This window comes from Carcharhinus amblyrhynchos, chromosome 15 (genome assembly GCF_965287045.1).
Source record: "Carcharhinus amblyrhynchos chromosome 15, sCarAmb.v2.hapA, whole genome shotgun sequence".
Classification (NCBI taxonomy): Eukaryota; Metazoa; Chordata; class Chondrichthyes; order Carcharhiniformes; family Carcharhinidae; genus Carcharhinus; species Carcharhinus amblyrhynchos.
In genome coordinates, this window is record NC_137338.1 from 38,486,099 (window position 1) to 38,503,426 (window position 17,328).

General features: G+C 38.7%; 1 protein-coding gene across 11 annotated transcripts in view; it reads left to right on the forward strand.

Moving 5' to 3' along the window:
* caska (calcium/calmodulin-dependent serine protein kinase a) overlaps positions 1-17,328 on the forward strand; it is a 417,836-nt gene that overhangs the window by 395,988 nt on the left and 4,520 nt on the right. For 4 of the 11 annotated variants that reach the window (XM_080203831.1, XM_080203838.1, XM_080203833.1 and 1 more), the window contains 5 exons: positions 1,905-1,985; positions 2,120-2,200; positions 6,452-6,654; positions 12,447-12,530; positions 15,217-15,243. In XM_080203831.1, coding sequence (XP_080059957.1) covers positions 1,905-1,985; positions 2,120-2,200; positions 6,452-6,654; positions 12,447-12,530; positions 15,217-15,243 — 476 coding nt within the window. The remainder of the gene's footprint in view (positions 1-1,904; positions 1,986-2,119; positions 2,201-6,451; positions 6,655-12,446; positions 12,531-15,216; positions 15,244-17,328) is intronic. The other 7 variants (XM_080203835.1, XM_080203837.1, XM_080203840.1 and 4 more) reach the window with 3 other exon arrangements.

Consider the following 17,328-nt stretch of genomic DNA (forward strand, 5'->3'; position numbering starts at 1 on the left):
GCACTGGGTCAGCAAACACATGGAAAGATCAGAACAGAGAAAGAGCAGTGCGTGCTTTGACTGCCACTCATTCTTGTTATTGACCGTGGCACTGTCACATTATTTAACAGACATTTAAAGAATGTCTGTGGACTGCCAGGGGCCTGTGAACCCTGGCTTAAAAGAGCTGCTGCTCTAATTGAAGTTGCTACAGGAAAACACTTCTATCACAGTGACGACTCTTGTGATAATATCACAACGTAGTGATTTACAGATGTTCAAACTGCAGAGAGATGCATTATTAAATGAACATAAATGATCTTAATTAGATACACTGATTAGGATGTGTAGGTTAAATACTTGTGTCAATGCATAGTGATATATTATGAAAATATAATGCGGCTTTAACTGAAGGATTGAATTGCCATGCAAGACTCATAATTTCCCTGTAAGTACACTAGAAATGATTTGGTATTAGTTCTAATTTGGAACAGCAATAATGAACTCTACATTTCATTTTGAATTAAACCATTAATGACACTTGTGACATTTCATTTAAGAAAATATTGTGACTGAAGATGAAGTCTACCTGTCTTTTCCATGAACCTTAGAAATTGGAAAACGTATTATTGCAGAATATCTCTACTTTTAAATCAGCATTTTAATTAATTTCTTTATAGATTGAGGTAATTGAAGAACCTTAAACTTCTCTTCATGCCTCTTACCTGCCTGATGTGATGCACTGTTGCCAAGATCATCTCCATAATTCCAATGCTCCCGGGCTTCTAACAGGAAAATATATTTTCACTGTATAAGGGAGACTAGAACTACCCAACTCCCCAGGAGCTTTCCCTCAATCTGTCTTTAGCAAGACTATTAGTATATTAAGTGGACATTTTACAGTTAAGAAAGAGAATCTTGCAGATCAATTAGTATTTTGAAGGGGCATGCATGAATGCATGTTATGGAACCTGCAGCATGCCCATTTTGCTGATACATTAAGTCCCCTTGGCTCCTGCCAAAACCAGCTAGGTATCCAAAGATCAAACAAGCACTTCTTCAAGCCCTGGTTTAAAATTGTCCTAAAGTTCACAATTATTTAGAATTGTTCCATATATGTGAATAAGGTTTAAAAAGTTAAAATTAAACCTATGTTTCATCTCACAAGTTGGAGAATTTTGCATTTTCCATGTTAACCTTTATGGAAAGTGAATTAATTTGCACTTTCCTTTCTCTCCAGGAACAAAAAACTCCATTCATTCCCTTCTGCTGAATTTCATCTTAGATTTTCTTTGGAAGCTCAGTGCTACAAATGGTCCATTTGGCTCTAAGAAAACTGTCAATAAAAACTAAGTTTGTAAAAGTACTTACAGAAAAAAAAGAGTCTGTATTTCATTTTTGTAACTGATTAAGATATTCATCAAAATAGTAGATGTACTTCCCCTTATCAAGGAAGCTTGCTGTTAAAAAATGTTAATGTTGAATGAAGTTGCTTAGTATATATTATTTTTAATTTCCTATTATGCTAGAAATTGTTGAAACGATGCAAGTATATCTCTCAAAAAGCATTTTTACTGAAAACAAAATATGCACATAGAGCATCCTACAATCAACCCTTTTGATTTTACTAGATTTTATCTAGAGAAGAAAATCAGTTTGTTTTAATATCACCCATTATTCAATATTATTATCAAATACATCTAATTTCATTTTTTATTAAAAATTTAATCTGGCAATTGTCTGCAGCCTCTTTATTAGAAGCGGTAATTATTTTCAGTTTGGTACATCAAATCCTAACACACATGAAACCTCAACTGAAAATTTCCAGGAATGCTAAAACTTTTCTCATAAAGTTTAGCTGCTTTGTAAAATAATTGTAATGTTCATAATATGGAATTTTTTCTCTCAATGGGCTTTTCTTTCAGTCTTTGACCAACTAGATCTTGTAACATACGAGGAGGTAGTAAAGCTGCCAGCTTTCAGAAGGAAGACGCTAGTGTTACTAGGTAAAAAAAAATCAAAATTTAGTTCAAAAATTGTGCAATGGCAATTACAAAACAATATTACCTTTATTGTATTATAAAAGTGGATAAGGATTTTTTAACCACTTTTTTTGCATTTTGTTTTGTTTGTGAAAAAGGTGCCCATGGAGTAGGACGAAGGCACATTAAAAACACTCTGATCACAAAGCATCCAGACAGATTTGCATACCCTATTCCACGTAAGTGGTGGTTTTTAAAATGTTGTGCTAGTTTGAAGTAATTAGTGATAAATTCTGAAATCAAGTTGCTGTGGTATGTTGGACTACCATAGATGTTATATATGATGTATTTACAGAAGAGTAGATTTTGCTCCTTCTCAGCTGAAAGGTGAAAACTAATACCAGATTACAAGTGTTAAAGATACTTTCGGCCTTGCAATTCCCTCCTAATTGGAGGATGCTCTGGGCTATGGAATTTCACAAAATCAACGGTCTTCAGACTGAGTATCAGACACAAAAATGGGCATTGTTGGTTTCCTATTAACACAAAAATGCAGTGTCTCCATACTTTCTGGCTCTCCCTCTGGTGAACTGGCCAAGAGAAACAGAAACCACCCAGCTAAGTTAAATAAGTACAAATATCTACTATCTGACACCAGATTTTGCTTAGGAGTCATGTATTGTACATACTTTAGTAAGATTGTTGTACATATTTTAAAGATTGGTGAATGATTATATGTGAAACTTTGCCCGATACTTTTCCAATTCATTAATAGTTGCAATTAGTAATAACTCCAAATAACTTCACTATTGCAGGATTTTTGTAAGTGTATTTTCTTCTCCTGAAGACAGTAATGGGATTTGTCCCACATGGTCTAGTATCAGCTTATGCTGTGCCTTGACCTGTAATTGAACTGTTGTTCTTTCACAACAGTAAGATATAAGAGAGAAATTTAGTTAAGTCATCAAATTATTTTTACAAGGGAAGATTGAACATTGATCCAACTCTTGCGTAAGCAAGATATCTCTCTGTATGACATGTTAAAATTTTTTCTGCGTCCTTCAGCTCAAAACATTTTTAACCTCAAGTTGCTAGAGGTGGAAGCTGATGGTGCAGCAAAGGCAACTGAAACCTTACAGAATGACTGGGTCAACATCTTTGAAATTTAAGGATTGTAAAGACATGGGGGAATTACAGTTTGGAGAGTAAATTAGAGTCAAATCAGGTGCATTGGGAGAAATAAAGGGGGAAAGAGCAATCGAATTGTGAAGGAGAAAAAAAGACAAAGCAAAAAAAAATTGAAATTTTTACTTTAAGAATTTGCTATATGCAGGAATGAAACTCAGCAGTTTAAATGGTTCCCTGTCTAAGCCAGAGACATTGATTGGTATTGCATTAATAATCACCTCATTAAGATGGTGCTTGTGCTGCTACAGACAAGGCCTAACTTTGTGCAATGCGTTTAATAGGCAATTAATGTGCAAATCCAGCAAGTTCTTAAAAATAATAAGGCCAAAGGCAAGCTGCCGTTTGTGCTAAGCAACAGCTGAGCAATGTAAGTCAGTTAGCAAGTTCTGGCAACTTGCAAACTTGTCATATCTCTTCTGAAGTTGCTGGATGTTACAAGCATTAATAATGGGGAGCATTATTTTTCAAAATTTGGGCTATTATTGAAAATATTTTCTTTGAACTTCTTGGGCATTAGGGCAAACCAGTAAGTTAAATAAATGACCCGTGTTTGTGGAATACTAATAAAATAACAGTTTAAAGTTTTGGTTGTTTTTCAGAATATGAGAGTTTGCTCATTTTGGACAACAACACAAAAGGTTTCACAGTTTATCTCTTCCCTTAGGTTAACTAGGGGTGAAAAAAAGATTCCCACTTCTCAACACTACCTAATGGATTCTGTTAAAAAAGTGTGCCAGTCCCCATTGTTAATAGCTTTCTGTTTACTGATGATGCAACAAGTGGTAACCGCTGGGCTGCCCAAATCTCAAAGGAAACTTGGACAAGCTATCAAAATGATTTACAGTCTCTATTTTATAGAGAAAGTATCTACACTGAAGTTAACAGCAGAAATTTCAAACCGCTTTTGGAGATTGTAAATATTAAATTCAGATATTTTTTAAAAAGAAAACTTTAACACACAAGATTACATTTACACAGTTAAACATTTCCCAAAAGGTTTTGGCTTAGTTAAACTCAAAGCTAAATATCCCTATTTGGTAATAGTCCTTGCAGACTTTCTCTTTAAAAATTACTACTAACATTCACTATTGCTACAAGATCTGAGGTTGGCTGCAATCTACGTTCTTCACAGATCTGTTGTTGGCACACATGCTGTTCAAGATCACATGACCACATTCAACCTCTGTTTAAATATGTTTTTCCCCTTCCACTTATGAATCTATTGTTCCTTCATCCCTTTGAAAATGTCCTTTCCCAGAACATACAGATTTTTCATTATTTTATGGCTACTATTTGCTTGATGCATTTACGATTTGTATCAATTGTACATTTTCCTTTTGAAATACAATAATTAACTTTAAATTACGTCTTATCTTTCTAGTGAAAATTTCTATTCATGGTGCTCATTTCCACTTCAAAATAAATGCAAAATACTGCGAATGCTGGAATCTGAAACAAAAACAGAAAAATGTTGTAAAATTTCAGCAGGTCTGACAGCATCTGTGGAGCGAAAGTAGAACCAGTGTTTCAAGTCTGGATGACAGTGGGTCATCTCGACGCGAAATGTTGACTCTATTCTCTCTCCAAAGATGCTGTCAGACGTGCTGAGATCTTCCAGCATTTTTCTGTTTTTGTTCCAGTTCAAAATACTTGTTTTTACACCTAATCCTTTTTTTATGGTTTAACCTTCCAGTCCAACTGTATCCATTCTAATTAAATTATTCACAACCACAAGCCTGTTTCACAGAATACCACAGTAATCTTAGGAAAATATTGAAAAATATGATATTTTTGTCTTACTACCTCAGACAAGAAGTATTGCTACTGGAGAAGGTGCCTTCATAAACCACACATCCAAATTTTGGCCATATACTAACTTTCACCATGGACTGAATTTTTTGGGCCCCACCAAGGACAGTACAGAGGTGAAAAGCAGCCAAAAGTGATGCCACTGACCAGCTACTAGTTCCACAGTTCCATCTCTGCCCCAGGCCATTTTCATGGAGACAGAACAGAGATGTTACTGCAGGTAACCCTACCCACAATCAATGGAGAGACAATTGTCCCTATTGATGGCCATTTAGGGATAATTATTAAAGACCAACTGGCAATTTTAAGTTAGCCTCTTTGTCCACACAGATGGAGGAGACTGTGCACCTAACTGAAGCCATCCTGGCAGCAGACCAGGATGCTGGCAATCCAGATAGGCTTAGAGGCTCCTCTGTCTTGCTAGGTTCAGCAGTAGCAGCAGGCTGCCCTGTGGAGGGGTTTCCCCAAAGTAATGGCATGGCTACTCGATCAATTTTCTTTATTTTAGTTTTCAAAAAGTTTGAAAAAACGTGCCTCCCTCTCTTATTTGCAGTGATATACTGCTGCTGCTTCCAAATTTGAGGACCTCCTAATGGCCTTCCAGCTTTGAGAACCAACAACAGTCTTAATTGGACATTAAACTTGTCTTCTGGTAATTAATTTGCCAATTTGGAAAATCACAGTTGAGTGTTTCCCCACAGTGCAGGTCTCTGACCCCCATTTGAGCCTGTCAGCGTGATCCTGAAGCCAACAGGGAAAACTCTTCCCCATGTCTCACTCACCGAACACCTCTGTGCTTACTGACTTATATTTGCTTCTGGCCCACCAACATCTCCAACTAGAAGTTCTCATCCTCGAGTTTCAATCCCTTTATGCCTTCTACACTCCCTACTTCTGTGATTCCCTTGAGCCCTGCAACTCCCTCAGACATTTGTGTTCCCCCATCTCCTGCTTCACTCACCCACCATTGGTGACCATGGTTTCAGCCATCGAGGTCTCAAGTTCTCTCCCTAAACCTCTCCATGTCTTTCTGCTCCATCAAGATCTGTGTGCTTCCTATAACTTACCCATTTGATGAGGCATTTAGTCACTCTTCCTATTGTCTACTCTTTTGTCTTGGTGTCAATATTTTGTTTGATTAAACTCCTGTGAAACACCTTTGACTAGTTTTCTGTTTTGAAGGCATTATTGGCAAGATGGCACCCAGCTTCATATCCTTGCATGTTGGCACCCTCAGAAGAAAAGAATATAACATAGTTGTTTATAATCTATGCTACAGCCAAGTCCCTTCATGCTATGGAATTAATATAAAAATTTTCGAATGTGATCATATGTGATCATAGGTGTCAGTGTAAACCTATAAATGTCTAGGATAAAGCATGATATAGTTTCTGATTTTAAACTGCCCTACTGCAAGGAAGAAATGCAGTTTGAGGAGCCTTAAATTGTACCAGCAATATCTTTCGCTAGTATATGGTTGTTTGTCTTCGTAGATACTACCAGACCCGCCAGAAAAGATGAAGAAAATGGTAAAAATTACCATTTTGTTTCACATGATCAAATGATGCAGGATATTTCCAATAATGAATATCTGGAGTATGGCAGCCATGAGGATGCAATGTATGGAACAAAGCTGGAAACGATACGCAAAATCCATGAACAAGGACTGATTGCAATACTAGATGTTGAGCCGCAGGTATTGATGAACAGTTGATGGTCAGTTATAGATGGGAACAAAAGATTTGAATATGAAAATTTCCATTCAAGGTCTTGTTTTATCCCACAGTCTGAGTCTAAGGAATTTAATGCTATTAATAGATCAACCTCGGGGCTGATGCCAATAATTACTTTTTATAATAGTGTGCAGTGCTGCAAGTGTTCATGTGCAATTTACAAGAGCCACACTTGGCATTGATGTGCCTTGTTCTTTTTACCATCAAATATTTTCTTGTAGATAGATGAAAGAAGCAAGACAGTGTGGCAATATTAACAAAGCTTTTAAATACTTTTTATTGCTTGTTTAGTAATAAATCCCTCCATGTGGAAGAAGCACTGACTTGTTATCAGACAAATACCTGGATAATTTAGTTATAATAATATTTATGTTGTAATTAGACAAAATGCCAAGTGCTGTACAGGGACCTTGGTGATCAAGCTAACGTAGTCAATGTAACAACACCAGGTTTATTTGATAGCATGAACTTTCAGAGTGCTGCCCCTTCATCAGGGAAGTGGAGGATTGAGTTCACAAACAGGGCATATATAGACACAGTCTCAATTTACAAGATAATGTTTGGAATGCAAGTCTTAACAGGTAATTAAGTCTTTACAGGTGCAGACAATGCAAATGGAGAGAGGGTTAAGTACAGGTTAAAGAGGTGTGAATTGTCTCATGCCAGGTCAGTTATGAGATTTTGCAAGCCCAGGTGAGTCATGGGGGTTAAAGGTAGTGTGACATGAACCCAAGATCCCAGTTGAGGTCGTACTCATGTGTGGAACTTAGCTATTCACACCTTTTTAACCTGTACTTAACCCTCCCTCCATTAGGACTAGAGGGCACAGCCTCAAGATAAAGGGGGGGGGGGGGGGGGGTGCGGGGGGCGGGGGGCGGCGCGGTTTAGAACAGAGTTGAGGAGGAACTTCTTCACTCAAAGGGTGGTGAATCTCTGGAATTCTCTGTCCGTTGAAGTGGTGGAGGCTGCCTCGCTAAATATTTTTAAGACGCGGGTTGATAGGTTTTTGATAGGCAAGGGGATTAAGGGTTATGGGAAGAGGGCGGGAATGTGGAACTGAGACATGACAGATCAGCCATGATCTTATTGAATGGCGGGGCAGGCTTGAGGGGCTAGATGGCCTACTCCTGCTCCTATTTCTTATGTTCTATCAGTTTCTGCTCGGCAATTCTCTTTTGTCATGTGGCTTGAAGGCCACCTTGGAGAACACTTACCCAAAGATCAGAGGCTGAATGCCCTTGACTGCTGAAGTGTTCCCTGACAGGAAGGAAACACTCCTGCCTGGTGAAGCAGACGAGGTATTGAAAGGACTACAGATCATAAGCCCATTCAGGTATAACACAGACTGCGCTGAGAGACTTAGCTGTCAGATCTCTCTTACACTGCTCAACCAGCTCTACAGCAGATGCCGCAGCCTGGAAACCCAAGATAGCGTCCGTATTCTCAATTTGCACTCACGACGCAGACCAGCTGCAAAACACTCCAAAGCAGATGAAACAACAGAACGACACCATCTACATGCATACCAAGAACAGGAAACTTGAGAAACTCGGCATCACCACCAGCAGCAATCAAACCGCCTCCAGTACCACAGTAGAAAATAGTACCACTGCAGGGAAGTCCATTGTCAACTTGTCAGACTACACACTTCAACCAGATGGAATCGAAGTTCTCAGCCAAGGGCTCAATTTCTGCCCCACCATCAAAATGGACCCCATCAGTCTCACAGCAGACACAGAGGAATTCATCAGGTGAATAAGGCTTTAGGAGTTCTTCCACAAACCCCAAAAGGCCAACAGTGAATCCAATAAGACAGCCAATGAACCGGAACAGCCGACAGATCCATGGTGCAGCAACCAAACAGCAAAGAGTCAAATTGGACTCCTCCGGAAGGCCTCTGCCCTCGACTCAACATGTATGCCCAAGCCGTCAGGAGGTGCGTCAATGCCAGATTCATCAACCACACTCACAAGACAGCCCCAAACGTCACCCAAGCACAACATAACACCAACCACAACATTGTCGTCAAAACAGCAGACAAAGGAGGGCCACTGTCATACCGAACAGAACGGGTTACTGCAAAGAAGTGTACCGACAACTGAACACTTCAGACAGTTGCCCACAGATCTGACCAAAGAACACACCCGTCAACTCAACAGATCAAGACCTTTGATCCGGACCTTCAGAGCACCCCCCCCCCCAATGCTCTCATCCCACATACTCCCCACGTTGGAGATCTTTTCTGCCTCCCAAAGATACACAAGACCAACTCACCTGGCCGTCCCATTGTATCAAGCAATGGGACCATGTGCGAGAACCTTTCCGGCTACATTGAGGACACCTGAAACCCATCGTAAAAGAACTCTGCTTCTGTTGCAACACTATGGATTTCTTACAGAAACTCAGCAGCCTTGAAGCAGTTGAACCAGGAACACTCCTTGTCACAATGGATGTCTCGGCACTCTACACCAGCATCCCCCACAACGATAGCATTGCTGCAACTGCCTCAGTACTCAATGCCAACAACTGCCAATCTCTAGACAAAATTCTACAACTCATCTGCTTCATGCTGGACCACAACGTCTTTACCTTCAAAAACCAGTTCTTCATCCAGATGCATGGAGCAGCCATAGGAACCAAATTTACACCTCAATATGCCAACATCTTCATGCACAGGTTCGAACAAGACCTCTTCACCGCATAGGACCTTCAACCGATGCTATACATGAGATACGTTGATGACATTTTCTTCCTTTGGACTTACAGCGAACAATCACTGGAACAACTACGTGATGACATCAACAAGTTCCATCCCACCATCAAACTCACCATGGACTACTCTCCAGAATTGGTTGCAGTCTTGGACGTACCCATCTCCATCAAGGATGGTCACTCAGCATTTCACTATGCCACAAGCCCACAGATAACCTCACAATGCTCTACTTCTCCGACTTCCACTCTAAACACATCAAAGAAGCCATACCCTGTGGACAAGCCCTCAATGTCCACAGGATCTGCTCAGATGAGGAGGAATGCAACAGACACCTACAGAGGCTGAAAGATGCCCTCATAAGATCAGGATATGGCACTTGATTCATCAATCGACAGTTCCAGTGCACCACAGCAAAAAACCGAACTGACCTCCTCAGAGGACAAACACGGTACATGACGGGCAGAGCACCCTTCATCATCCAATACTTCTCTGGGGCGGAGAAGCTACGACATCTTCTCCAGAGCCTTCAGCATGTCATCAATGAAGATAAACATCTCGCCAAGACCATCCTCACACCCCACTACTTGCCTTCAAATAACTGTGCAACCTTCAAACAGACCATTGTTCACAGCAAACTACCCAGCCTTCAGGATTACAGTGACCATGACACCACACAACCCAGCCACAGCAACCTCTGCATGACATGCCAGATCATCGACAGATTCCATTATCTCACATGAGAACACCATTCACCAGGTACTCTTGCAATTCGGACGTACCCATCTACCTGATACACTACCGGAAAGGATGTCCTGAGGCATAGTACGTTGGCGAAACCATGCAGACAACGGATGAATGGACACTACTCAACAATCAGCAGATGGGAGTGTTCACTTCCTGTCGGGAAACACATCAGCAGTCAAGAGCATTTAGCCTCTGATCTTCGGGTAAGCGTTCTCCAAGACATACGATGATGCAGAATCGCCAAGCAGAAACTGATAACCAAGTTCCGCACATATGAGAACAGTCTCAACCGGGATCATGGGTTCATGTCACTCTACCTGTAATCCCCACAATTTGCCTAGGCTTGCAAAATCTCGCTAACTGTGCTCGCTTGAGACAGTTCACACCTCTGTAACCTATATTCTCTCCACTTGCATTGTCTGCACCTGTAAAGACTTAATTACCTGTTAAGACTCACATTCCAATCATTATCTTGTAAATTGAGACCGTGTCTATATATGCCCTGCTTGTGAACCCAATCCTCCACTCACCTGATGAAGGAGCAGCGCTCCGAAAGCTCATGCTACCAAATAAACCTGTTGGACTTCAATCTGGTGTTGTGAGACTTCATACTGTGCCTACCCCAGTCCACTGCCGGCATCTCCACGCAATGTAGTCAATGTTAACTGAACCACACAGACCATGAAAGGCCCCTTATTACTGGTTAATTGATTTCATTTTAGTGCAGTAGTGATTCTACAGTTCGGCTCAATCTCTTAAGATTATGGAGGTGACGTTGGAACAATTCCATCCCATCCTTCTGATCAGTATGCAGTGACCTCTGGTGGAAGCACGTGTGTATGAACTTTGACTGAGGAAAGGAAAAGGCTCATCTGATATTCTTTGGGTCTTTGTAATCAAATAGCTCCCCTAATCGTTCATTTTTTAGGAATTTGTTGTTTTCTGCATTTTAAAATGTGGGATCAAGGGCACCTTTTTAATAGATTAGGATTATTCATATTACTGATGAGAATCTAAAGTCTGGTGCAGGAACCTGGACCGTTTTAGTTCTATGCCAACTTCATTTAAATATTCATCAAAGGAACAAAATTAATTCTTATTTGTAATGAGAATGGCTTTTTGAAGAAACTCTTGATTTGCCAAAGGCCCTGATGACCAATCCAGTGTTGAGTAGCTGCAGACCAGATGATGTTTATTTGATCCACAAATTAACTGATCTTACAGAAGAAAACCTCAAGGATCAGGAGATATGAGGCAGGGGTCACAGCCCTTGACTGCAATCAGTTGACCCTACCCTGCTAAAAAGTATCACACATGCAATGAAGCTCTTCAATGCAAACAACCAGCCAAAATCTGTTCACCAATCTCACACATGAAGAGTCTTGTTGAAAGCTGAAGTACAATACATTCAGGAGCCCAGCATCTGTGGATCTGTACCTCAGCACAAGTTAGAGCCTTAAAGATAAAAGGGGCAAAAAAATGGACTAAATGAAAATATATTTTAAAACCCCTGGAACTGCTGCTGCTTTGATTGTATTTCCAGATTTTCTATACATTTCAACAACAAAAGTTCTTGAGGTGATTTTAAAATTTATTTTAACTGACTCTTAACCATGTAGATTTATGTCAAATCAAGTTATATTCAATGCTTTATATACAGTGGACCACAGGACGAATTGGAACGTTGATGAGATTTGTTATGTTATTGAAACAAAATCTAATCACTTTGGAGTAGGTGACAATTTGCAATAAGCACTTCCATAAGTGATTAAGATTTATCAACATCTATCCTACTATAATATGTTTTTTTAATTTTAACAAAACATTTTAAAAGCTGGTAAACATTTTCCAGTGTTCCATAAAGGTAATGATGTTCGCTTTTGTGGAGGCCAAGAATTAATTCAGTTCATCTAAAATACGTAAACTATGAGCTATAATACATTTCTTATCAGCTGCTAGGATTTATCATATGAGATTACAAACTAATTATGAATTAGCATGTTTATAGTTCTTGATGCCCCAGTCAGCCTACTCTGTTTCAATTAATTTGGGTATCAGCAGTTCAGTCTGTTTCACAGAATGACGCTGATCTGGCCATTGACAGACTTCTTGGAGTGCAGACCAGAAAATGTTTCCTGTAGTGCAGCTATCTTGTGGAGCTGAGGGGTTTATGTGTTAGACATTTGTGTAAATGAAACATATGAAGATAGTATATGAGATGTACATTTCTCACATCACTGATTTAGCTTAATGCTCAACTCAAGTTTACTGATCGTCTTAACCCTCTATCCCATACAGGCACTGAAGGTTTTGAGAACTGCAGAGTTTGCCCCATTTGTTGTTTTCATTGCTGCCCCGACCATCACTCCAGGCATGACTGAGGTAAAGAACAATTCTGTAGTTTTATCTTAAATTTTGATAAGTTTTGTAATTCTTGTCTTATCTTTTAATCTTTCACCAACTGAGAATTAATTGAGCTATAGTGGTGATCTTTGAATGCTTAAATGGCTATCCAATTTAATATTATTATAACCATTCAATATGCTTCTTAAAATTTGTTCTTGTGAAACTGTTTGAATTTGACTCTGAGGCATAGCTACAGCCGAACAAAGTGTCTTTTGATGAACAGAAATATTTTGTTTAGCGATGGTATCAACTATTTTTCTCCCAGAAGTGATTCTTAATTCTGTAGCTTTTTCTGTCTAAAACTAATTCAGTTTCAAGTAGATAACATTATTATGGTTAGCTAGATACTAATAACAATGAGTGATAAACTTTTGAGTTAGTTGATGAGAGTAAAATACCAATATGTTTTCTGTAAAACACTTAACAGTCTTAATGCCAACATCAACTGTGTCCCAGTAGATCAGTTTTTAAATGTTTTATGATTATGTTTATATGTCTATATTTAATTCATTTAGTTTAATTTAAGATAACTTCTAAATTGTAGCAAAAACTTTTATAAAAGGCATTCTGCTTGCTCTTCATTCAAACAGCAGCCTAGTCTGACAATTGAATTTGCAGGCAATCGACACATTTCTGGAGTTCTTAGCTGGACTGCACAATATAGGCCTTTTAGATGGTGGAGTGTTCCATCCTATGTAGAAAGTTGTTGGCAATATTATATCTGTCAAGTAGAGGTTCATTCTCCTTTGTTCTAAAAAAAGAAAGACTTGCCAATCCTATACTGCTTTTCATGATCACAGAACATCTTAAAGTTCTTCCCAGTGAACGGAATCCTTTTGAAGTGTACTCATTGTAATTTAGGAAAAAGTGAGATTTATGAATAAATATTTTGTTTATCAAGGTAGTGAAGTGGAATTTTTTTCCGTATTTGAACGCAGTGCCGTTAAAAACTACTTGCATTTTTATAGTGCCTTTAATAAATTAAAATGCCCCATAGCACTTCACGAGAGAGTAGGCAGCCAACAAGATTGACAATGAGCTAAGCAAGAAGTCATTAGGACAAGTGAACAAAAACTTGGTCAAAGACGCAAGTTTCAAGGAACATCCTTATGAAGGAGAGAGAGATAGATAAAATGGAAAGGTGTGGGAGATGAAATTCAAGCTTGGGGCCCACACATCAAATGATCAGCAGCGAGGAATGGAGTAAAGAAAATTAAGGATGCCAAAATGGAGGGATTGGAGGAACACAGAGTTAATAGAAATTTATTAGACTGGAGGAAGTTAAGACCTTGGAGGAATTGAACACAAGAATAAGAATTTTAAATTTGAGGCATTGGACCAGAAGGCATTGTGGTCAGTTTGCACTCTTGTGAACCCCACTGATGATATAGGTGAGAGTGTCCCAGTTCGAAACAATGGTTCATAGTGGTGTATCTTTGTTTGGATTAATGTGAGAAACTGTGTACAAGTTAGTGAGAAAACAATCCTGTCTTTATGTTAACAATTAATAAAGACTATTTATTAAAATTAAAAGAAAAATACACGAGAAAGCCCTCTGGCACTTAGTGTATGAATAATTAAAAACACAGTTTCCCTGAGATTATCTCTTGTTCCCAAACTATACCCATGTTCTCTGAACTCATTGAGACCCCCTTTTCCCAAACAATATGCAGTCTTGTAACTTTATAAGTCAAATCCAGTTCACTGTTACCCCACAATATAACTGACCAGGTCTGGGCAACCTTCTTTTGATAGTTCAGTACGACTCTGAGAATGTGACTAGTCAGGGGCATGGGATTGGTGCCTTGGTGTTAAGAGAAGTGGTGGTGAAGAACAGTCAGCTGTCATGTGAAGATTGGTATTGTATTTTCAAGCAGTTTTGCTGATGGCAGCAAATGGGTCTGAAATGGGAGGGATTCTGGCAGGACTCCAGAGAAATGGTGAAAGTGCAGGGAGAGAGGCTGTTACAAATAAACATTTGCAAATCAGTTTCAAAGCCATGTAGGTATGAATCAATACTCTGTCTCCTTTGTCCCTTCAACTTAACCCCAAGTTCATGAATATTTATATTTGAATTTTTTTTTCTAATTCCTACTCCAGCCATCCTTTTGGACTCTCTAAACTATTTCTTTATTATGGCAAGTTTGGTGGTGTAATTCCATGCCCACTAGGAATTAAATTGGAACTGCCCAAACCCATTTAATATAAGACTGCAGCAGCCAAAAGAAAGAAAACTGTCACACTGGATTACAGTGCAAGACTCTCGGGTGAATTTATAATAGTGTCTTTCCACTATGCTATCCAACCCCTGCCCCCCACCCAAAAATAATCATGGATTTTATCAGTCAGTTATGATGCGGCATTAATGAGTAGATCAATCAGTTTAAAGGAAGAAAGAAGCACAGTGGCAAGTCCCAGCAGTGGGAACCTAAACTGGTGGTGAGGGTTGTGAAAATGAAATACTTAAGCAAACGAATTTGCAACAAAAAAACTTCATGACGTAGCTGATTTGTAAGAAATGAACTTAATTCGTATAGCTCACTTTTTTCTGTATGCAGCCTTTGTTTCACTTTCTCTCTTCCTTTTTGTCGGTTTCTGTATCTTTTTATTTAAACTCACATTTTATATTTATTTTCTTGCATCCCTTCTGATTTTTACATAGCTACCAAGGTGGTGCAAAAAGCTACCTGTAAGTATTTGCAATAGCCAGGGATGTCTGTATGATTTTGTTTTAGCTGTAGTAATTAGCGATGCTGTAGTTTTCATTGAAAAAAGGTTAGCTTTTCATCCAATCAATGTATATCGGAATGTGAGTACAAACTACTATTTTACTGTTTTCTCGCTAATCATTTTAATTATTTGATAAAAATTTCAGCAAAAAAGTCATCTCACCTCATTGAGATACATCATCAGTCTAGATGCACAGATTTTCTTAAAGTATGTTGATTGTACATACAAATTAGGAACAAGTGTAGGCCACTCAGCATCTCGAGCTTGCTATTCTATTTAATAAGTTCGTGGCTGATCTGATTACAACTTTAACTCCACATTTCCACCTACCACATTACCTTTCACCACCTTGGCTTATCAAAACTTCTTTCTATCTCTGCCTTAAAAATATTCAAAGACTCTGCTTCCATCACCTTTTGAGAAAAAGAGTTCCAAAGACTCTCGACCCTCTGAGGGAAAGAATTTCAGTCTTAGTGGAGCAAAATCTTATTTTTAAATAGTGACCTAGTTCTAGATTCTTCCACAAGAGGAGACATGCACCCTGTCAAGACCTTTCAGGAACTTCTATGTTTCAATCAAGTTGCCTCTTTCTTTGCTAATCTTCAGTGGATACAAACGTAACCTGTCTAACCTTTCCTCATAAGACAACCCGTGCATTCCTGGTATTAGTCTAGTAAACCTTCTCTGAACTGCTTCCAATGCATTTGCACGTTTCCTTAAATAAGGTGACCAGTACTATGTATAGTATTCCGAATCTGGTCACACCAGTGTCCTGATTGTGCATTTTCTATATCAATATTACTGAAAAGAAAGACATGTTCTTGAAGCTTTTTGTTTTGCATTCATCAGGACAAACACAAGAATGCCAAATTTCAAATGATTGCAACAATTTACACCACAGGAAAAAGTGGTGTCTGGTTGACAATTCAACTCTGGCAAGGCGTCACTATGACGATCTTATCTTATAATCTATTTAATACTTGAAACATTCATTTGACCTACAGTATGTTCAATGTCTACGTGTTTAATAACATGTAGACTATTTGATTATTAAATGTGTTACACAAATGAAAGCTGTGATGTCATAATGTGTGAAACTGGCAAAGCAGGAATCGGTTAGCAAAAATTGGTTAAAAATGCAAATTGCTTAATTCAAATTTCAAATTCAATAATGTTGCTTATTTAGCATTGTTGGTCAAGCAGAATCCAGAAAAAAACTATGACGTTAGGTGGGAAAACATTGGGTCATCTAGTTAAAGAAATCTTTTAATTAATTCCTTAATCCACTTAATTTGTCTGCTGAGTATAGCACAAATTTGAATTAAGTAATTTGCGTTTTAATCAATTTTTGTTAGCTGATTTCGGCTTTGCCAGTTTTACGTAAGAATATTATGACATCACAGCTTGCATTTGTGTAATATATTTAATGTAGAAAGAAAGATTTTCAGCTGCTTTACAAATGCATGAAGAAAATAAATATCAAATCAAAGAGGGATCCATTAGGAGGAGTTTATTAGAAGGGGTTGTAGGGCTGGAAATAATCACACTGGGGAGGCAGTGACATATTGGAATTGTCACTTAATTAGTAATGCATGGACCTCTGGAAATCCTTTGGAAACATGGGATTAAATCCTGTCATGACATCTGGAATTAGAAGTCTAACAATGATCATGAAACCATTGTTGATCGTCTTTTACTTCTTTTGGGGAAGTAAATTTGCAATCCTTACCTGGTCTGGCCTACATGTGACTCTTAAAATGGGCTAACAAGCTACTCCATTACATCAAACTGCCACAAAGTCAATTAAAAGGAATAAAACCTGATGGACCACCTTGGATGAACCTAAGCACCAGAAACTAGAATGGCAAACCCAGCCCTGTGGACCCTGCAAAATCTTCCTAACTAAGATCTGGGGGCTTGTGCCAAAATTGGGAGAACTGTCTCACAGACTGGTCAAGCAACAGGCTGATGTAGACAAAGTCACAGAATTGTACCTTTGACATAATTTCCCAACCCCACCATCACCATCCCACCAGCAAGACAG